The sequence below is a fragment of the Pyrus communis genome, chromosome 12 (assembly GCF_963583255.1).
Source record: "Pyrus communis chromosome 12, drPyrComm1.1, whole genome shotgun sequence".
Lineage (NCBI taxonomy): Eukaryota > Viridiplantae > Streptophyta > Magnoliopsida > Rosales > Rosaceae > Pyrus > Pyrus communis.
In genome coordinates, this window is record NC_084814.1 from 20,981,444 (window position 1) to 21,000,573 (window position 19,130).

Consider the following 19,130-nt stretch of genomic DNA (forward strand, 5'->3'; position numbering starts at 1 on the left):
GAATTAGGGTTTTAGGTTTAGTTTTGTTTACCGAACAAAACAATTCAAAAAATCGAGATTGCTCGATACGCTTTGTGTGCTTCTTAATTTTGTATCAAACGAATCAAATCAACATGCAGTAAAGACGGATTTTCTCTCCTCCTCCTTACGTTCGTGAGCAGTTGATTTTTTTCCTTTTGAGTTTGATTGGATTAATTGATTCTTGTTCATTTAATATAATTGTTTATTTATTACTTATAATTCACATCATCATCCATGTCACTTAAGGTTTAAAATTTTCAACATTAATGCTAATCAAGATCATTGAATGCTATAAAATTTAGTGGCTAAAAAAGAATAAAAATATTTGTTCCTTAATTCTATTCTATATTTATTTTTATATATGAATATAAATTATTATTTATTAATTTTTCAATACGGTTTGATGATATCGTCGGTAATATTATCAAATACCAATATCGTACCTAAAATTTCAATTTGCTACAATACTGTATCATTATCGATTTACACAAAATTAATATGGTATAATTGTCAATCGGTGTCACGATAATTTGACCAAAAAAATTCATCCTAGAGTTAGCAACTCACCCTTGATGAGTGTTGAGTCAGAGACTAAAAAAGTAATTGAACTTTACTGGAAGTGTACATAAACTTTTGTAATGTGAATTAAAATTACAGTGTGCTTGAGTGATTTTACAAAATCTTGTGTTTGTTATTTGAAATAAGAGTTTTCTATTATATTTTTAATTTATTCGAAGCTAGTGCAACTTTAATTATGACCCCACCTCGCAATTATTGTCGGCGAGCAAAATACATCCTACGCTGTTTCAGTTCCACGGTTTACAAATTGCCACGTACATCACATCATCATCTTTGTCCAAAGGTTTTGGTCTTGGTCTGAAATTATTGGTCTTTGACAGAAACTATTCGTAAGACCCAAAAAGTATGCTTCAGTTGCAACGATATCAACTCTTTTGTGAGCTTCCCTATGCCCCAGGGTATGTTATTCTGCACTCTTACTACAGTATCTAATATCTTTCTAGAAATTTTATGGAAGAAAGTATAACGGCTAATGAGCTACATTTGACTTTTGTTTCACTTTTTATTCTTATTATATATGTAATTCAGATTATGAGCATTCATCCTTGAAGACAAGACTTCAAATTCGATTTCTTCTTCAATAACATTGCTTGTGTAAAAAGGGGTAAGTTATTGATTTATACGCCATTAAGTTGAATTTGGTTGGAAGTCTAATCAATATTATTTGGTGTTTTATTTTAGTAATTTAAGCAAGCAAACGAGTTATATTTATCGTGTTTTTGTCGTTTTTGTGTCATATTCATGACTTTAACACATAATGTCGTGTCAAATTTGTTATCTTAATGAATTCTTAACAAGTGACCCAATAACGCCTTAATTCCTAACGAATTGTGTCATCTCACGTTCATTTAATAGGCCATGCAAGAAATTAATATACCTAATATTTAGATTTGGAAAACGATATCTCATTAGGTTCTTAATGGGCGACCCGATAATTACCTTAATCATTAACGAATTGCGCTAGGCGCTAGTCGGCGGCAGACAAGAGCTTAGGCGATTTTTTTATTTTTACACGAGCTTCGTAGTTATCTGGGTTTCATTTGCCCGGAGTGCCATTCCCACGAGTTTCATTTGCCCGGTATTTTGCAGAATAATAGGTAGTGGTTAGAGAAGAAGGTTGCAAGTTATGTAGCTGTGTGGGCATCACATTTGAGAATAGGTTTGCCACCCTTTGTTGTAAGTTATTTCCGCTGAGCTTTGATGTATATTATATGTATGAGTCTCAGTGACTATGTATTTTATATTGTACCGCTACTGTTCTACCTGCGCATGTCGATTTCGGGCGTATCTCAGGTCAGAGCGTGACACTATTACAATATATTGAAAAAATAAAACGCAAAATGAAAGTTATCTATTTTCTGTAAAGCCTATAACAATTTATTGAAAAAATGAAAGTATTCAACAAGTCTATCACAATGTCTTGAAAAAATAAAATGCAAAGTGAAAGTTATCTAACTTCTGTGTAGGCGGGTGCGGGCGCCTAAGTAGGTCTAGGCGCTCTTCGTAATTTTCAAATTCCTAGTCATTAATCTGGACGGTGGCCAACCACCTAGGGTCGTGGGGATTTTTAAAACAGTGGTTAACATGTTTACCCAAAACCTATTTGTGCATCATTCAATGTCTAATTAACGGGTCGGGCAAAAAATTGTGTGGCATTTGTGTAGAGTTCAATCTACTATACCCGAAACATTCCGTTCTTCTTTTCGACGTGTGTACTTTCATTTAACAACAATTTTGTGGTACTTGTCAACTGCCACCTACAAAGAATTGAAACTTTTTGTTATCCTTAACACTGACAAAAATCCATGACATTTGGTGGAAGAATTAGATTGAATGAGTTCGACATTTTCAATCATAGATTTTTGTTCTTGAACCAAATTCTTTAATTCTGTGTTCTTGCAAGAAAGACTCGAGAAGTAGTTTTCGAACTTTTGAAGTTTGGCCCTTTGTTAAACCGAATGAAAGTTCAGAACAAAAATTTAAATTTCTTGAGTACCTTATTTATATCTTGATTTCTTTTGGCTTGTCGTTTCGTTTTGAAAACTAAGCACATAGTTTGTAAAATACAAAAATTTATCCATTGCATTCTTTTTTTCTTTTTCTATTGTTTTGAAACTTGTCTATTCTGCAGACAGATTGCATACCAAGTATCGAAGGCCAATATGGAGTCAGCTGCATCACTATTGATTGGGAAAATTGCGGCCATTCTTGAGAACGAAGCATCTTCCATAGCGGCAGTCCATGATGAAGTTGATGAGCTTAAGCTGGAGCTCATAAGCATGAAATCTTTCTTAATAGATGCTGAAGGCAAGGAAGCACAAACAGAAGGAGAGAAAACGTGGGTTACAAGCATCAGAGATTTGACCTGCGATGCGGAAAATGTCATTGATAAGTTCCTGTATCACATATATGACAAACAAAGTGCGACTCCATTTGCAAAATTGCTCCACAGAACCATTTACTTTCCAAAGAATCTTTGGTATAGGCATCGAATAGCCAAAAAATTACAGAAAATCACAAAAAAGATCAAAGCCATTCCAGAGAGGAATGAGAGATATGGTGTCTCTACAATAGAAGGAACAAGTTCGGATGGTGTTCCCAGATGGGTGAAGAACAAAGCCGAGTCGTCTCTTTATATTATGGAAGACGAACTAATCGGGATTGAAGACAAGAAGCAAAGGTTAATGGGATTGCTGATGAATGGTGGGGAAAATGAAATGGTTGTGTCTGTGGTCGGGATGGGAGGATCAGGCAAGACAACTCTTGTTGCCAATACCTTCAACAACGAAAATGTAAAGCGGCATTTTGACTGTTATGCATGGATCACTGTTTCTCAAACCTATGTGATCGAAGACTTGTTCAAAAATCTGATCAAGCAATTCCACCAAGGAAGAAAGGAAGAGGTGACTGAACATTTGGATTCCATGAGTTACAAAGAATTGTTAGAGATATTGTCGACATACTTGAAGTCTAAAAGGTACCTCGTTGTATTGGATGATGTGTGGGATATTAAACTTTTGCAAGAAATAAGGATACCACTTCTTAATAGACACCATGGAAGTCGAATCATGCTTACAACTCGAAAGAAAGACATAGCCTTCTATTCTTTTGAAGTTGAAAGATGTCCTTTTGAAATTGAACCTTTGGAAAACAATGAAGCTTGGGAGCTCTTTAGCAAGAAAGCATTCTCAAGTTACAATAATAAATCTTGTCCACCAGAGCTTGAATCATTAGCATGGAAACTTGTGGAAAAGTGTAAAGGCCTACCTCTGGCAGTGGTAACTTTAGGTGCTCTAATGTCTTCCAAGAGGTCATCTTCGGAATGGAAAACAGTATACAAAAGCTTAAATTGGCAATTGACTAACAATCCTATGCTAGAACCAATGAGCAGCATCTTATTGCTTAGTTTCAACAATTTGCCCAACCGGTTGAAGCCATGTTTCCTATATTGCGCCTTTTTCCCAGAAGATTATCTCATCAAAAGAAAAAGGTTGATCAGGTTATGGATAGCTGAAGGGTTTGTTGAACCAATTGATGGGGTCACACCAGAAGAAGTTGCAGAGGGCTATCTTGTGGAACTTATTGTTCGTAGCATGCTACAAGTTGAGAAGAATGGAGCTGGAGAACTAAGAGCATGTAAAATGCATGATCTTGTGCGTGAGCTTGCTTTGTCGACATCAAAAAAGGAAAAGTTTGGTGCTGCATATGTTGGCAGAGAAATAGTAGATAAAGCTGATTTCCGCCGATTGTCAATTCAAACAAGTAAAAGAGAAATTAATTCTTGCACAGGTATGTCAGAGCTTCACTCCTTTCTTGTCTTTGGCGCGTTAAATAAATTGCCTTCTGGATTCAAGTTGTTGAGAGTTCTAGATATGCAGGATGCTCCAATTGATAGATTTCCAGGTGAACTAGTGTACTTGTTCAACTTAAGATATTTAAATTTGAAGAGAACCTTAATTGACGAGCTTCCAGAATCCATCGGACGGCTTCGCAACCTTCAAACCTTGAACATCTGTCAGAGTAAGATAAGGGCACTTCCAAAAGCAATCTCCAAGTTAGTAAACCTATGCCATCTAATCATGTATTGTTACACTGGTGATTTTTCGGGCTTTAGATATTTCAATGGGACAAAAACAGTATCGGATCTAAGTAAATTACAGAAACTGCAAGTTTTGCATTCTGTTGAATCAGAAGGAAAGATTATTAAAGTCATCAGGAATATGACCCAACTTACAAGCCTCAGTATTACAAATGTGAAAGCAAGTGACGAGATGGACCTCTGTGACTCCCTTCAAAAGTTAGAGCTCCTTCACACTTTGCTTTTAAAGGCAAGTGATGAAGAGGAGTTTCTTCGAGTTAATGCGCTACGTTCACCTCCTCCAGACCTTCAAAACGTTTTATTGGCCGGAAAACTAGAAAGGGTGCCTCTTTGGTTAGGTTCACTCCAAAACCTGACAAGTATGCATCTACGTTGGTCTAGACTTGAAGAAGATATGCATCTACATTCAAGTATTGCCGAATCTTGAAATGCTTGAGCTATGTAATGCATATGTTGGCAAAAAATTGTGTTTCTCCAAAGGCTTCATAAAGCTTAAGCATTTATGGTTGGTCAACTTCCCCTTACTGAATGGTATAGTTATAGAGAAAGGGGTGATGCCAAATCTCTGGAGCTTAGACATTGTGTGCTGCCTGGAGTTAAAGGCATTGCCGCATGGCATTGAGTTCCTTGCTAACGTAGAACGCTTGAATCTAGATTCTGTTCCAACGCAACTTATAGATTCCGTAAAAGGAGGCATGGATCATCCAAAGATACAACATATTCCTGAAATCCGCCTGTTTTATGAGAGAGAAAATATGTGGTGTCAGGAAAGCTTTTCTGGTATTCACTCTCATAAAAGGTACGCACACTTCTATCCTTGTATAAAATTTTGATTAATACTAGACTTACCATATTTTTTGTATCACATTTGTACAACTTCTTTTATAGAGGTATGACCCATTGACATATGTGGATTTCATTTCTATTACAGATATGGAACAAATGTGGTTTGAAAAATATGATAAATGTAGTATTTTTATAAAAAAAAAAAATCCACAACATAATGATTTGAAATATTACGTTAGAAAGTTAAAAAGATTGATGATTTTCATACTCTTTTTTTTTTTTTTTTTCTTGTGCACTCCTCTTGTTTTTGTTCGTTAGTGTTTCTGATTTATTCAATTGTGAGGCTACGAAAAAGAGGAAGTAGTGCATTGGAGTGTAAAAATCATTTTCCCTTATAATTTGCATGTCCAATCTTATACAGAAGTCTGCAAAGACCTAAAATATGCATGCATTAAGATTTTATTCGGTAACTGTGTTTCTTTTGTTTTGTAATATCTTTTTTGTAGAATCAAGCCTCAGAAGCACTCGTGAGACTGCAGTGAGTTCCCCTTTGTGCTAGTTGATTTTGCAGTGAATGTCAACTTTCGTTATAATAACAGAGCTGATTATATACGTGTTGAGTCATTCACCCTACAAGGAAGAATCCGTCCGTAGTTTGTGTGTTGTGTGAAGTTGCAAACATTGGTCAATCTTGGTTTCTTATTTGCCCTTTGTGAAATTGAATAATGCCCAAGATTCTATTTGTGTAACTGAAACTTATATTATTGATTGCTTGCGTGTGTTTTGATGTAATAATATTGGTTTGAAATTGAATATGTCACTAATAAGAATAATGCCCAAGATTCTGTTTGTGTAACAAGAACTTATATTATTGTTTGCTTGCGTGTATTTTGATGTAATAATATTGGTTTGGAACTGAATCTGTCACTGATGAGACCAATTCTAACTAAACCAATGATTATGAACCATTTTTCATTTTCAATATTTATTGTTTTTTTATCAAGTTTTCAAATATATATTGTTTTAGAGAAGCAAATTTTTTAGGGATGTTTTAGCTCACTATGGTTTTTACCTGAGAAATTATTTGATGGTACGATATTACCACGTCAGCTAGTGATACTTCTATTCAAATTTTAACATGTGTGCAATTTCTTACAACTGGATTAAAAGCTTTCTGCCAGTATCCGAGCCCGCCAGAAAGCAACCCCGACGGGGTCGGGGCTGATTCGAGGCCCATGGACTATCCTAAGAAAAGGCTCGGGTCCGAGCCATCATTGAAATCGTCAGCTCCATGGTCGACCTCTCCCGGAAAGGCCAAAACGTCGACCTAAACACCCTCAAGACCACCGTGTGCCGCAAGTACGGCCTCTCACGTGGGCTGAAGCTGGTCGAAATGATTGCAGCTCTACCGAAGTCGGAACGTGAAGCTCTTCTCCCCAAGCTCTGGGCCAAACACGTGACTCAATGAATCCAACCGAAGATTAAACTTAATAATGGATTCAAACAACCATACATACCTTATAAGTCATCTGCAAATGTAAGGCATTAATTACATGAAACTTAAGCTCCCACTGATTTGCAACATCGTCACTTATTTTGCAAATCACTACTTAAATCATACTTTTGAAATATGCTTGTGGGAACACCCTTACTTTGTCAATGAATGCATATCACAACAAAATTATCTTTCTTTAACCTTTCCTTAACACCTTAAATAACATAATCTCAATGAAAGGTAAAACTAAGACATTCACCGATGTTTATACAAAATCATGCATTTCACAACCATCTATTTGCATTAATAATTCCATATTTGTGCTAAGTCCCCATGAGCCTCAAAATTCTTTCTAAAGATTAACAAATAATCAATCAAGGCATCCAAATGATTGCAAGTAAAAATATACACATACACCAAGTACTCATTATGCAACTTAAACATATTATTGTCATTCGAGTCATGGCATAATTCTAATTTCATCAACCAAAACACATATTCATGGAAGATAGAATAACACTTTATGCAGGTCTACTTAATGCTCAAAACTTTAGAACAACTCCCACTAAGCTTTTAGAGTTTATACACTTATTGCAAATAAGTTAATGAGTGTGAAGCCCAATTTTCTTTCACTAATTCTCCCACTTGGGCAAACACTCATTCATATATTCTTTCAAGGATGTACCTAAACAAAATTGCTTCATATTTTAGACATAATTAAATAGACATCACATGTCACATCCCGGCCCGGGGCGGATCACTTCCCGGGCCCGACTCCACCACCGTAGCACGATATTGTCCGCTTTAGGCCCCGACCACGCCCTTACGGTTTTGTTTCTGAGAACTGACACGAGAACTTCCCGATGGGCCACCCATCCTGGGAATGCTCTCGTGCACTACTCGCTTAACTTCGGAGTTCCCATGGAACCCAAAGCCAATGAGCTCCCAAAAGGCCTCGTGCTAGGTAGGGATGGGAATATACATTTAAGGATCACTCCCCTGGGCGATGTGGGATGTCACAATCCACCCCCCTTAGGGGCCCGACGTCCTCGTCGACACATTTCCGGCCAGGGATTGGCTCTGATACCAATTTGTCACATCCCGGCCCGGGGCGGATCACTTCCCGGGCCCGACTCCACCACCGTAGCACGATATTGTCCGCTTTAGGCCCCGACCACGCCCTCACGGTTTTGTTTCTGGGAACTCACACGAGAACTTCCCGATGGGCCACCCATCCTGGGAATGCTCTCGTGCACTACTCGCTTAACTTCGGAGTTCCCATGGAACCCGAAGCTAGTGAGCTCCCAAAAGGCCTCGTGCTAGGTAGGGATGGGAATATACATTTAAGGATCACTCCCCTGGGCAATGTGGGATGTCACATCACAACCAACATAAAGTTATCAAACAGAATTTCAGCAATGAGTTACAATTACTTTAGAATTTATCATAATTAATTTATAAGCTTAGTTGGTACTAAAATTTTGCAGATCAGAATAGACATATTAATCTTCATAAAATAAAAATATAGAGCCATTTTAGGTCAAAATAATTATCTAAAGTGACGTCTCAAAAGACAAAAACAATCTGCCAGCAAAACTGTCTGTACGAGCATGGGTTACTAGTAAATTCACCGTAATTACATTACATGGCAAAAACTTACGAAAATGTGCAGACACATAGTAGACATATATATGTTGAACATATAAAAAATTCAGGTCATTTGGTGACCATTAAACATGTCATTCATCCGATTTAAATCAAGACAATTAGCCAGAAACAATTATGTGCATCTATCATGAATTTATACATCCATAACAAATTCAGTTTCATATCATTTCAATCTCAATGTCCAAAGGAAACTCTAGTAGTCAAATTTCATCCTCTAAAAACAACATCATAGTTCAAATTGAAAAGATTTACAAGCATAAGACTTAAATAATGTGTACCTTAGCAATCCTTGATTAACCTTCATGGGTCCAATACTTTGCATCAACAAGTCTCATGAAGAGACACAAAATACGTCATGATGCAACCGATTTCCATGCCTTAAAACCACAAACTATTATGGGGCTCATAGTGGGATTTTGTAACTGATGGCATGGAACTTTATCCCCAATCAACTTCATGAAACTAGATTAATTTACACCTACGGGCAAGCAAATTAATTAGTTTCTAGTACTGGATTATATGTCACAAGAGTTAGCTTCATAAAAAAAACTTCAACACCTATGGGCAAGATGAAGTTTACACAAACTCTTTTGAAATAAAACCCATACTATGCCATCTTAATTAAAACAAAGGAAACAATCCACATCTACAAGCAAGAAGATTATCCCTTTTATTCTAATTAAGATGCCATGTTGATTGAAGTAACTTAAAACCACAGTCCCAGCATCAACTAGCTAAGCCACTACGGCTTGCTTAGTTGACAAGACCTTGATCACCTCCAGCCTGAAACAATACAAACATCACATGGATTAATTAGCTGTAAGTGACAAAATTATGATAACCTAATTCAAGCTTCAAGTCTTGCCAACAAATGGCCTTAATTTAATAATCTCAAAAAACCTAACAACATACTTGAAAAGAGATTAATCACATATAGATCAAGTTGTATAAGAACTGTAATATCAATCTTCCGCCACAAGGATATCAACACGTATGAGAAAACATGATGGAGCTAATAGATTCAAAATGGAAACACTTTAAACAACACAATCGCTTTTAATTCAAAAGCCAAAATTGTGATATCACCTAAATGCTTTCTTAAGTCAAACGGGTTCCTTTCCTTTTGTACCTTTATTTCCGTAGTACAAGACTCCTAACCATTAGCATCAAAATCGTGCATTAGCCTTGTAAATACCAAATTAAGTAAAGGAACAACCAAAATTCTTTTCTTCCAAAAGAAAAATCTCCAATACATTCCATACATTAGCCTTGAATAATTTCTTTTCTTCTCCCCTTATGGCACATAAAAATTTGACTCATCAAAACATTGTTTAAATTTTTTAGGCATAGGAAAAACTAACAAACTATATACAAGTTTGAAAACTTATGCTTATCAATTTTAGCCATATGCTTTGAATGAAATAAATACATATGTGCACCACTTCTTTATAAACATATATATAATCACATGACCAACCATAATTGTCATATAAATAGATAAAATACAAACGAGAATTGTCACATAATTACTGCAAACCTCATTCACTTGTATAATGTTCTTGTTCTTGCCACCAAATGCTTTCTGTCACTCTCAGTCAATCCACAAGTTATGCATCAATTTCATAGTTAACTAGTCATGTACAATTAGGGCGTGTTTGTTTGCCATCCTTAGCCCTCATTGGATTGGACTAGACTAACATCTAGTCTAATTCTGTGTTTTTTAGTATCAGGGATTAGCATTGGTGGGACTAGGAGGGACTTGCGTTCACTAAAGCCTTCACTAAAGGGTCTTAGCGAGACCCTCCAAAAACAGCCAGACTGCTAAGACCAGCTTCGTTCGCTCCTCTAATCCTCTGTTGATCTCACTCTTTCTGCTTTCAGACCCATGGATCTCGTCCTTTGCACATCAATAGCAACATCGGTCTCGCACTGCAGATGCAAGAAAGCAATCTCACACTGCAAAATCAGGACATCGGTCTCAACCACATGCTCCAACTGTAGACCAAACATCTTAACCATTCGAAGAATTTAGAAACACGAAAAAATGAAAAGAGAAATTGACGAAGTAAATCAAATCAAGGGCAGATATAGGCTTTCCTAAAGCTCATATATGTTGAAAATGGAGATAAAATGCTACTAAAGCAAATGGTTGAATAAAAGAAACATCTCAACATTTCAACAACAACGATTGAAAGAACAAAGCCAGGTAGTAATAACTTGATCAGAGGGAGAAATAACCCATCAGCTTGTTTCTAGGGAATGTGAAATTTTGCAAAAAAATAGTTTTGAAGGATCTGAAATGCAAAAAAAAGATGGAGAAACGAAGAGAGTGTGACGGGGTCAAAGAGGGAGAAAAACAGAACAGTGTCTAGGGAGAGGGAGAGTTCTTAAGAAAATGAAAAATGTTGCATAATAATAAAATATTAAGTATGTATTAAAATATTAATAGATATGTATTAAATAATGTAATATTAAAGTTTGTTATTATTTTGATTTTTAGTCCAATACTGCATCAAACGTTTCACTAAGTTAGTCCAGTGCAACAAACGCACCCTTACATGACTATACTGAGATAGGAACGCAAAATTGTAGACAAAACTAATTTTGAGTAGTCATGCAGATTCCTTATGGAGTTAATATGACTAAACATTACTTGAATTAATCCCCAGTCATACTCAAGTACGAGTACATAGTGTATATATTCTGGACATAACAATAATTTTACCGCATGATTAGTGCTAATCTGCCAGATTTATCATATATTTATGTCTTTGCATAGGATCATCTCAAGCAATATAGGACAACTCAATCCCCTTAAAAAGAAATATGCCATATGTCATTTTGCTACATGTTTGCAAAACTTAAAATTTTAATCCATATTGATTATTTCCAACAACAACCAATGACATGGCTATTACGTTCGGTCTATATATGTTTCCTACACATTATCATGTAACACAACTGATTGAAAATATTTCCATGAATTTATATTACCCATGAAAAACAGAGCAATGGACTTACTCATGTACTAGTGCCGAAACACCCAGACTATTTTGACAGAATATAGTCTCAAAAACAAGTAAAATAATTTATGCATATTTACATATGCTTCTAAGTATGCTTTTCATATGCATATAAGAATTTATCATGTTCAAAGCATATATTTTCTCTTTGTTATAATTATCAAGTTCAAAACTTAATAATCAAAACTAACATATGTATGATCGACTATTTCGTATTTGACATATATAATGATCAACACCATTTGCTTTGGTAGAGGACTTTACCGAGCTTGCTGAGTTGAGACGCTTCATCAATATTCCTTGGCAAGGTCAGAACAAAAGTATATATTTGCATATGCTTACAAAATTGACAACGACATTAGCCGAAAGTGGTTGTATCTGTCACTAAATTTATTCAACCAAAACCATTAGCTTGAAAGTCGAAATAGAAAACTTAAAGCATGCCATATTCTTTCAGTCACGATTAATTTAGTAAAGATGAACAAACTGTACCAATCTTTCTTTATGAGAACTGAATACGAGAAAGAAATCTTTAAGTGCTTGAAAACCTACCATTCAACAATTATTAGTTTACCAATTTAAGAGTGATATATCAAATAGCAGAATATGTGATTCCAAGGAGATGAGATTCCCTGCAAGTCAAGCGCATCTTTCAAAAGGAGATGTGATATTATTCCCTGCAAGGCTGCACGTGCATTGGTAGGTGATGTCTATGACTTGTTGTCGTCCGTTGGACGATGGTGTCTCTGTGTCTCGGCATGGTTCATTGGTTTTATTAGATCGACGATGGCTTCACTTACTAGCAGCCAGCTTCTGTTCTCCCAAGGTTGGGGTAGGCACGCACCAACCAAAGGGGGCAGGCACAATCGTAAGCCCCGTCAGCCTCTGCTCTTTAACCGACCTCCATCTTTGATTTTTAATATTTAACCAACACTTGAATTTAGGATCAAAACGGAACTGATCATAGAATATGTCTGCACATATCAACTGTTTTATGTTACCGTAAGTGTTGAGATTAATATATTGCGGGTAATGTGCTCCATCAAACTTCAGAAAATCATAAAAAAGTAATTGAACTTTACTGGAAGTGTATATAAACTTTCGTAATGTGAATTAAAATTACAGTGTGCTTGAGTGATTTTACAAAATCTTGTGTTTGTTATTTGAAATAAGAGTTTTCTATTATATTTTTAATTTATTCGAAGCTAGTGCAACGTCAATATGACCCCACCTCGCAATTATTGTCGGCGAGCAAAACACATCCTACGCGGTTTTGGTCTTCGTCTTTGTCCAAAGGTTTTGGTCTTCGTCTGAAATTATTGGTCTTTGGCAGAAACTATTCGTAAGAGCCAAAAAGTATTGGTCTTTCTTTCATGACTTCATGACTTCAATCATAACTTGCAATTGTTTCTATTAAAGTGAATTCTCTAATTGCACTTGTTTCTCCGTCGAATCAAATGAGAATAGATAAGAGGCTCGTGGAATTGACGGGAGAGGTTAGGAATGGCTATATTCTATTAGCGAGCTCCAATCCCTTCATCTCGTATTTGATATTTTTATTTTCATTGACAAAGGAGCCCAACAATAACCACGCCAGAGCAACCGAAGCATATCATTGCAACTCTTTTGTGAGCTTCCATATGCCCCAGGGTATGTTATTCTGCACTCTTACTACCACATCTAATATCCTTCTAGAAATTTTCTGGAAGAAAGTATAGGGGTTTATGAGCTACATCTGACTTTTGTTTCACCTTTTTTTCTTATTATATATGTAATTCAGATTCTGAGCATTCATCCTTTAACGCAAGACTTCAAATTTGATTTCTTCTTCAACAACATTGCTGGTATAAAAAAGGGGTAAGTTATTGATCTATACGCCATTAAGTTGAATTTGGTTGCAAGTCTAATCAATATTATTTGGTGTTTTATTTTAATAATTTAGCAAGCAAACAAGTTATATTCATTGTGTTTTTTATGTTTTCGTGTCATATTCGTCATTTTAACAGGTAATCAATATTATTTGGTGTTTTATTTTAGTAATTTAAGCAAGCAAACGAGTTATATTTATCGTGTTTTTGTTGTTTTCGCGCCATATTCGTCACTTTAATAGGTAATGTCGTGTTAAATTTGTTATCTTAATGAATTCTTAACAAGTGACCCAATAACGCCTTAATTCCTTAATGAATCGTGTCATATCACGTTCATTTAATAGGTCATGCAAGAAATTAATATACCTAATATTTAGATTTGGAAAACGGTATCTCATCAGGTTCTTAATGGGCGACCCGATAATTACCTTAATCATTAACGAATTGCACTAGGCGCTAGTCGGTGGCAGGCAAGAGCTTAGGCGATTTTTTTATTTTTACAGGAGCTTCGTAGCTTATCTGGGTTTCATTTGCCCGGAGTGCCATTCCCACGGGTTTCATTTGCCCGGTATTTTGCAGAGTAATAGGTAGTGGTTAGAGAAGAAGGTTGCAAGTTATGTAGCTATGTGGGCATCGCATTTGAGAATAGGTTTGCCACCCTTTGTTGTAAGTTATTTCCGCTGAGTTTTGATGTATATTATATGTATGAGTCCCAGTGACTACGTATTTTATATTGTACCGCTACTGATCATATGCGTGTGTCGATTCCGGGTGTATCTCAAGATCGGGGCGTGACAATTTATTGAAAAAATAACAATTTATTGAAAAAATAAAATGCAAAATGAAAGTTATCTATTTTCTGTAAAGCTTATAACAATTTATTGAAAAAATGAAAGTATTCAGCAAGTATATTACAATGTCTTGAAAAAATAAATGCAAAGTGAAAGTTATCTAACTTCTAGGTAGGCGGGTGCGGGCGCCTAGGTAGGTCTAGGTGCTCTTTCGTAATTTTCAAATTCTTAGGCATTAATCTGGACGGTGGTCAACCACCTAGGGTTGTAGGGATTTTTAAAACAATGGTTAACGTGTTTACCCAAAACCTATTTGTGCATCGTTCAATGTCTAATTAAGGGCAAAAAATTGTGTGGCATTTGTGTAGAGTTCAATCTACTATACCCGAAACATTCCGTTCTTCTTTTCGGCGTGTGTACTTTATTTTAACAACAATTTTGTGGTACTTATCAACTGCCACCTACAAAGAATTGAAACTTTTTGTTATCCTTAACACTGACAAAAATCCATGACATTTGGTGGAAGAATTAGATTGAATGAGTTAGACATTTTCAATCATAGATTTTTGTTCTTGAACCAAATTCTTTAATTCTGTGTTCTTACAAAAAATTAAGACTCGAAAAGTAGTTTTCGAACTTTTGACGTTTGGCCCTTTGTTAAACTGAATGAAAGTTAAGAACAGAAATTTAAATTTCTTGAGTACCTTATTTATGTCTTGAATTCTTTTGGCTTGTGGTTTCGTTTTGAAAACTAAGCACATAGTTTGTACAATACAAAAATTTATCCATTGCATTCTTTTTTTCTTTTTCTATTGTTTTGAAACTTGTCTATTCTGCAGACAAATTGCATACCAAGTATCGAAGGCCAATATGGAGTCAGCTGCATCACTATTGATTGGGAAAATTGTGGCCATTCTTGAGAACAAAGCATCTTCCATAGCGGCAGTCCATGATGAAGTTGATGAGCTTAAGCTGGAGCTCATAAGCATGAAATCTTTCTTAATAGATGCTGAAGGCAAGGAAGCACAAACAGAAGGAGAGAAAACGTGGGTTACAAGCGTCAGAGATTTGACCTGCGATGCGGAAAATGTCATTGATAAGTTCCTGTATCACATATATGACAAACAAAGTGCGACTCCATTTGCAAAATTGCTCCACAGAACCATTTACTTTCCAAAGAATCTTTGGTATAGGCATCGAATGGCCAAAAAATTACAGAAAATCACAAAAAAGATCAAAGCCATTCCAGAGAGGAATGAGAGATATGGTGTCTCTACAATAGAAGGAACAAGTTCGGATGGTGTTCCCAGATGGGTGAAGAACAAAGCCGAGTCGTCTCTTTATATTATGGAAGACGAACTAATCGGGATTGAAGACAAGAAGCAAAGGTTAATGGGATTGTTGATGAATGGTGGGGAAAATGAAATGGTTGTTTCTGTGGTCGGGATGGGAGGATCAGGCAAGACAACTCTTGTTGCCAATACCTTCAACAACGAAAATGTAAAGCGACATTTTGACTGTTATGCATGGATCACTGTTTCTCAAACCTATGTGATCGAAGACTTGTTCAAAAATCTGATCAAGCAATTCCACCGAGGAAGAAAGGAAGAGGTGACTGAACATTTGGATTCCATGAGTTACAAAGAATTGTTAGAGATGTTGTCGACATACTTGAAGTCTAAAAGGTACCTCATTGTATTGGATGATGTGTGGGATATTAAACTTTGGCAAGAAATAAGGATACCACTTCTTAATAGACACCATGGAAGTCGAATCATGCTTACAACTCGAAAGAAAGACATAGCATACTATTCTTTTGAAGTTGAAAGATGTCCTTTTGAAATTGAACCTTTGGAAAACAATGAAGCTTGGGAGCTCTTTAGCAAGAAAGCATTCTCAAGTTACAATAATAAATCTTGTCCACCAGAGCTTGAATCATTAGCATGGAAACTTGTGGAAAAGTGTAAAGGCCTACCTCTGGCAGTGGTAACTTTAGGTGCTCTAATGTCTTCCAAGAGGTCATCTTCGGAATGGAAAACTGTATACAAAAGCTTAAATTGGCACTTGACTAACAATCCTATGCTAGAACCAATGAGCAGCATCTTATTGCTTAGTTTCAACAATTTGCCCAACCGGTTGAAGCCATGTTTCCTATATTGCGCCCTTTTCCCAGAAGATCATCTCATCAAAAGAAAAAGGTTGATCAGGTTATGGATAGCTGAAGGGTTTGTTGAACCAATTGATGGGGTCACACCAGAAGAAGTTGCAGAGGGCTATCTTGTGGAACTTATTGTTCGTAGCATGCTACAAGTTGAAATGAATGAAGCTGGAGGACTAGGAGCATGTAAAATGCATGATCTTGTGCGTGAGCTTGCTTTGTCGACATCAAAAAAGGAAAAGTTTGGTGCTGCATATGTTGGCAGAGAAATAGTAGATAAAGCTGATTTCCGCCGATTGTCAATTCAAACAACTGAAAGAGAAATTAATTCTTGCACAGGTATGTCAGAGCTTCACTCCCTTCTTGTCTTTGGCACGTTAAAGAAATTGCCTTCTGGATTCAAGTTGTTGAGAGTTCTAGATATGCAGGATGCTCCAATTGATAGATTTCCAGGTGAACTAGTGTACTTGTTCAACTTAAGATATTTAAATTTGAAGAGAACCTTAATTGACGAGCTTCCAGAATCCATCGGACGGCTTCGCAACCTTCAAACCTTGAACATCTGTCAGAGTAAGATAAGGGCACTTCCAAAAGCAATCTGCAAGTTAGTAAACCTATGCCATCTAATCATGTATTGTTACACTGGTGATTGGGCGGCCTTTAGAAATTTCAATGGGACAAAAACAGCATCGAATCTAAGTAAATTACAGAAACTGCAAGTTTTGCATTCTGTTGAATCAGAAGGAAAGATTATTAAAGTCATCAGGAATATGACCCAACTTACAAGCCTCGGTATTACAAATGTGAAAGCAAGTGACGAGATGGACCTCTGTGACTCCCTTCAAAAGTTAGAGCTCCTTCACACTTTGCTTTTAAAGGCAAGTGATGAAGAGGAGTTTCTTCGAGTTAATGCGCTACGTTCACCTCCTCCAGACCTTCAAAACGTTTTATTGGCCGGAAAACTAGAAAGGGTGCCTCTTTGGTTAGGTTCACTCCAAAACCTGACACGTATGCATCTACGTTGGTCTAGACTTGAAGAAGATGTGCTACCTCACATTCAAGCATTGCCGAATCTTGAAAGGCTTGGGCTATTTAATGCATATGTCGGCGAAAAATTGTGTTTCTCCAGAGGCTTCATAAAGCTTAAGCATTTATGCTTGGTCAACTTCCCCTTATTGAATGGTATAGTTATAGAGAAAGGGGTGATGCCAAATCTCCGGGGCTTAGACATTGCGTGCTGCCTGGAGTTAAAGGCATTGCCGCAGGGCATTGAGTTCCTTGCTAACGTAGAACGCTTGAATCTGAGTATTGTTCCAATGCAACTTGTAGAGTCCGTAAGAGGAGGCATGGATCATCCAAAGGTACAACATATTCCTGAAATCCAGTGTGGTATGAGAGAGAAAATAGGCGGTGTCATGAAAACTTTTTTGGTATACAGAAGGTACGCACACTTTTATCCTTGCATAAAATTTTGATTAATGCTAGACTTATCATATTTTTTTGTATCACATTTGTACCACTTCTTTTATATAGGTAGAGCCCATTGACATACGTGAGTCTCATTTCTATTAGAGTTGTGGTACAAACATGGTACAAAAAATATGGTAAAAGTAGCATTTTTGTAATAAAAAAAAAAAAAAAATCCACAACATAATCATTTGAACTATTACGTTAGAAAGTTAAAAGGTTGATGATTTTCTTACTCCTTTTTTTCTTTTGTTTTTTCTTATGCGCTCCTCTTGATTTTGTTCGTTAGTGTTTTGATTTATTAGGCTACGAAAAAAAGGAAGTAGTGCATCGGAGTGTAAAAATCATTTTCCCTTACAATTTGCATGTCCAATCTTAGACAAAGTTTGGCAAAGACATAAAATATGCATGCATTGAGATTTTATTCAGTAACTGTGTTTCTTTTGTTTTGTAATACCCTTTTTGTAGAATCAAGCCTCAGAAGCACTTGTGAGACTGCAGTGAGTTCTCCTTTATGCCAGTTGATTTTGCGGTGAATCTCAACTTTCGTTATAGTAACAGAGCTGACTATATACGTGTTGAGTCATTCGCCCTACAAGGAAGAATCTGCCTGTTGTTTGTGCGTTGTGTGAAGTTGCAAACGTTGATCAATCTAGGTTTCTTATTTGCCCTTTGTGAAATTGAATAATGCCCAAGATTCTATTTGTGTAACTGAAACTTATATTATTGATTGCTTGCTTGTGTTTTGATGTAATAATATTGTTTGGAACTGAATCTGTCAGTGTCACTGATGAGAATAATGTCCAAGATTCTCTTTGTGTAACAGGAACTTATATTATTGTTTGCTTGCATGTATTTTGATGTAATAATATTGGTTTGGAACCAAATCTGTCACTGATGAGACCAATTCTAACTAAACCAATGTTTATGACCCATTTTTCATTTTCAATATTTAAATTTTTTTATCAAGTTTTCAAATATATATAGTTTTAGAGAAGTAAATTCTGTGGCTGATATTTTAGTTCACTATGCTTTCACCTGAAAAATTATTAGATGGTACGATATTATCACGTCGGTGATACTTGTATTCAAATTTTAACATGTGTGCTATCAAGCCAATATGGATTAAAAAGCCTTTTTAATTTAAAATTAAAGTTTTATTATAGTTTAAACAA

General features: G+C 36.1%; 1 protein-coding gene and 1 pseudogene across 2 annotated transcripts; both read left to right on the plus strand.

Moving 5' to 3' along the window:
* The first annotated feature begins 870 nt into the window (after positions 1-870).
* LOC137710385 (disease resistance protein RPM1-like) lies at positions 871-18,810 on the plus strand. Of its 2 annotated transcripts, XM_068449348.1 has the most exons (5): positions 871-998; positions 1,129-1,204; positions 14,119-14,205; positions 15,170-17,929; positions 18,424-18,810. In XM_068449348.1, the coding sequence occupies exons 4-5, from the start codon at positions 15,201-15,203 to the stop codon at positions 18,446-18,448; spliced, it is 2,754 nt and encodes a 917-aa protein (XP_068305449.1). In that variant the 5' UTR covers positions 871-998; positions 1,129-1,204; positions 14,119-14,205; positions 15,170-15,200; the 3' UTR covers positions 18,449-18,810. The 2 variants fall into 2 exon arrangements, with proteins under 2 accessions (XP_068305449.1, XP_068305450.1); XM_068449349.1 differs by lacking the exon at positions 14,119-14,205.
* On the plus strand, positions 1,213-6,425 carry LOC137710384 (disease resistance protein RPM1-like; annotated as a pseudogene).
* Positions 18,811-19,130: the final 320 nt, after the last annotated feature.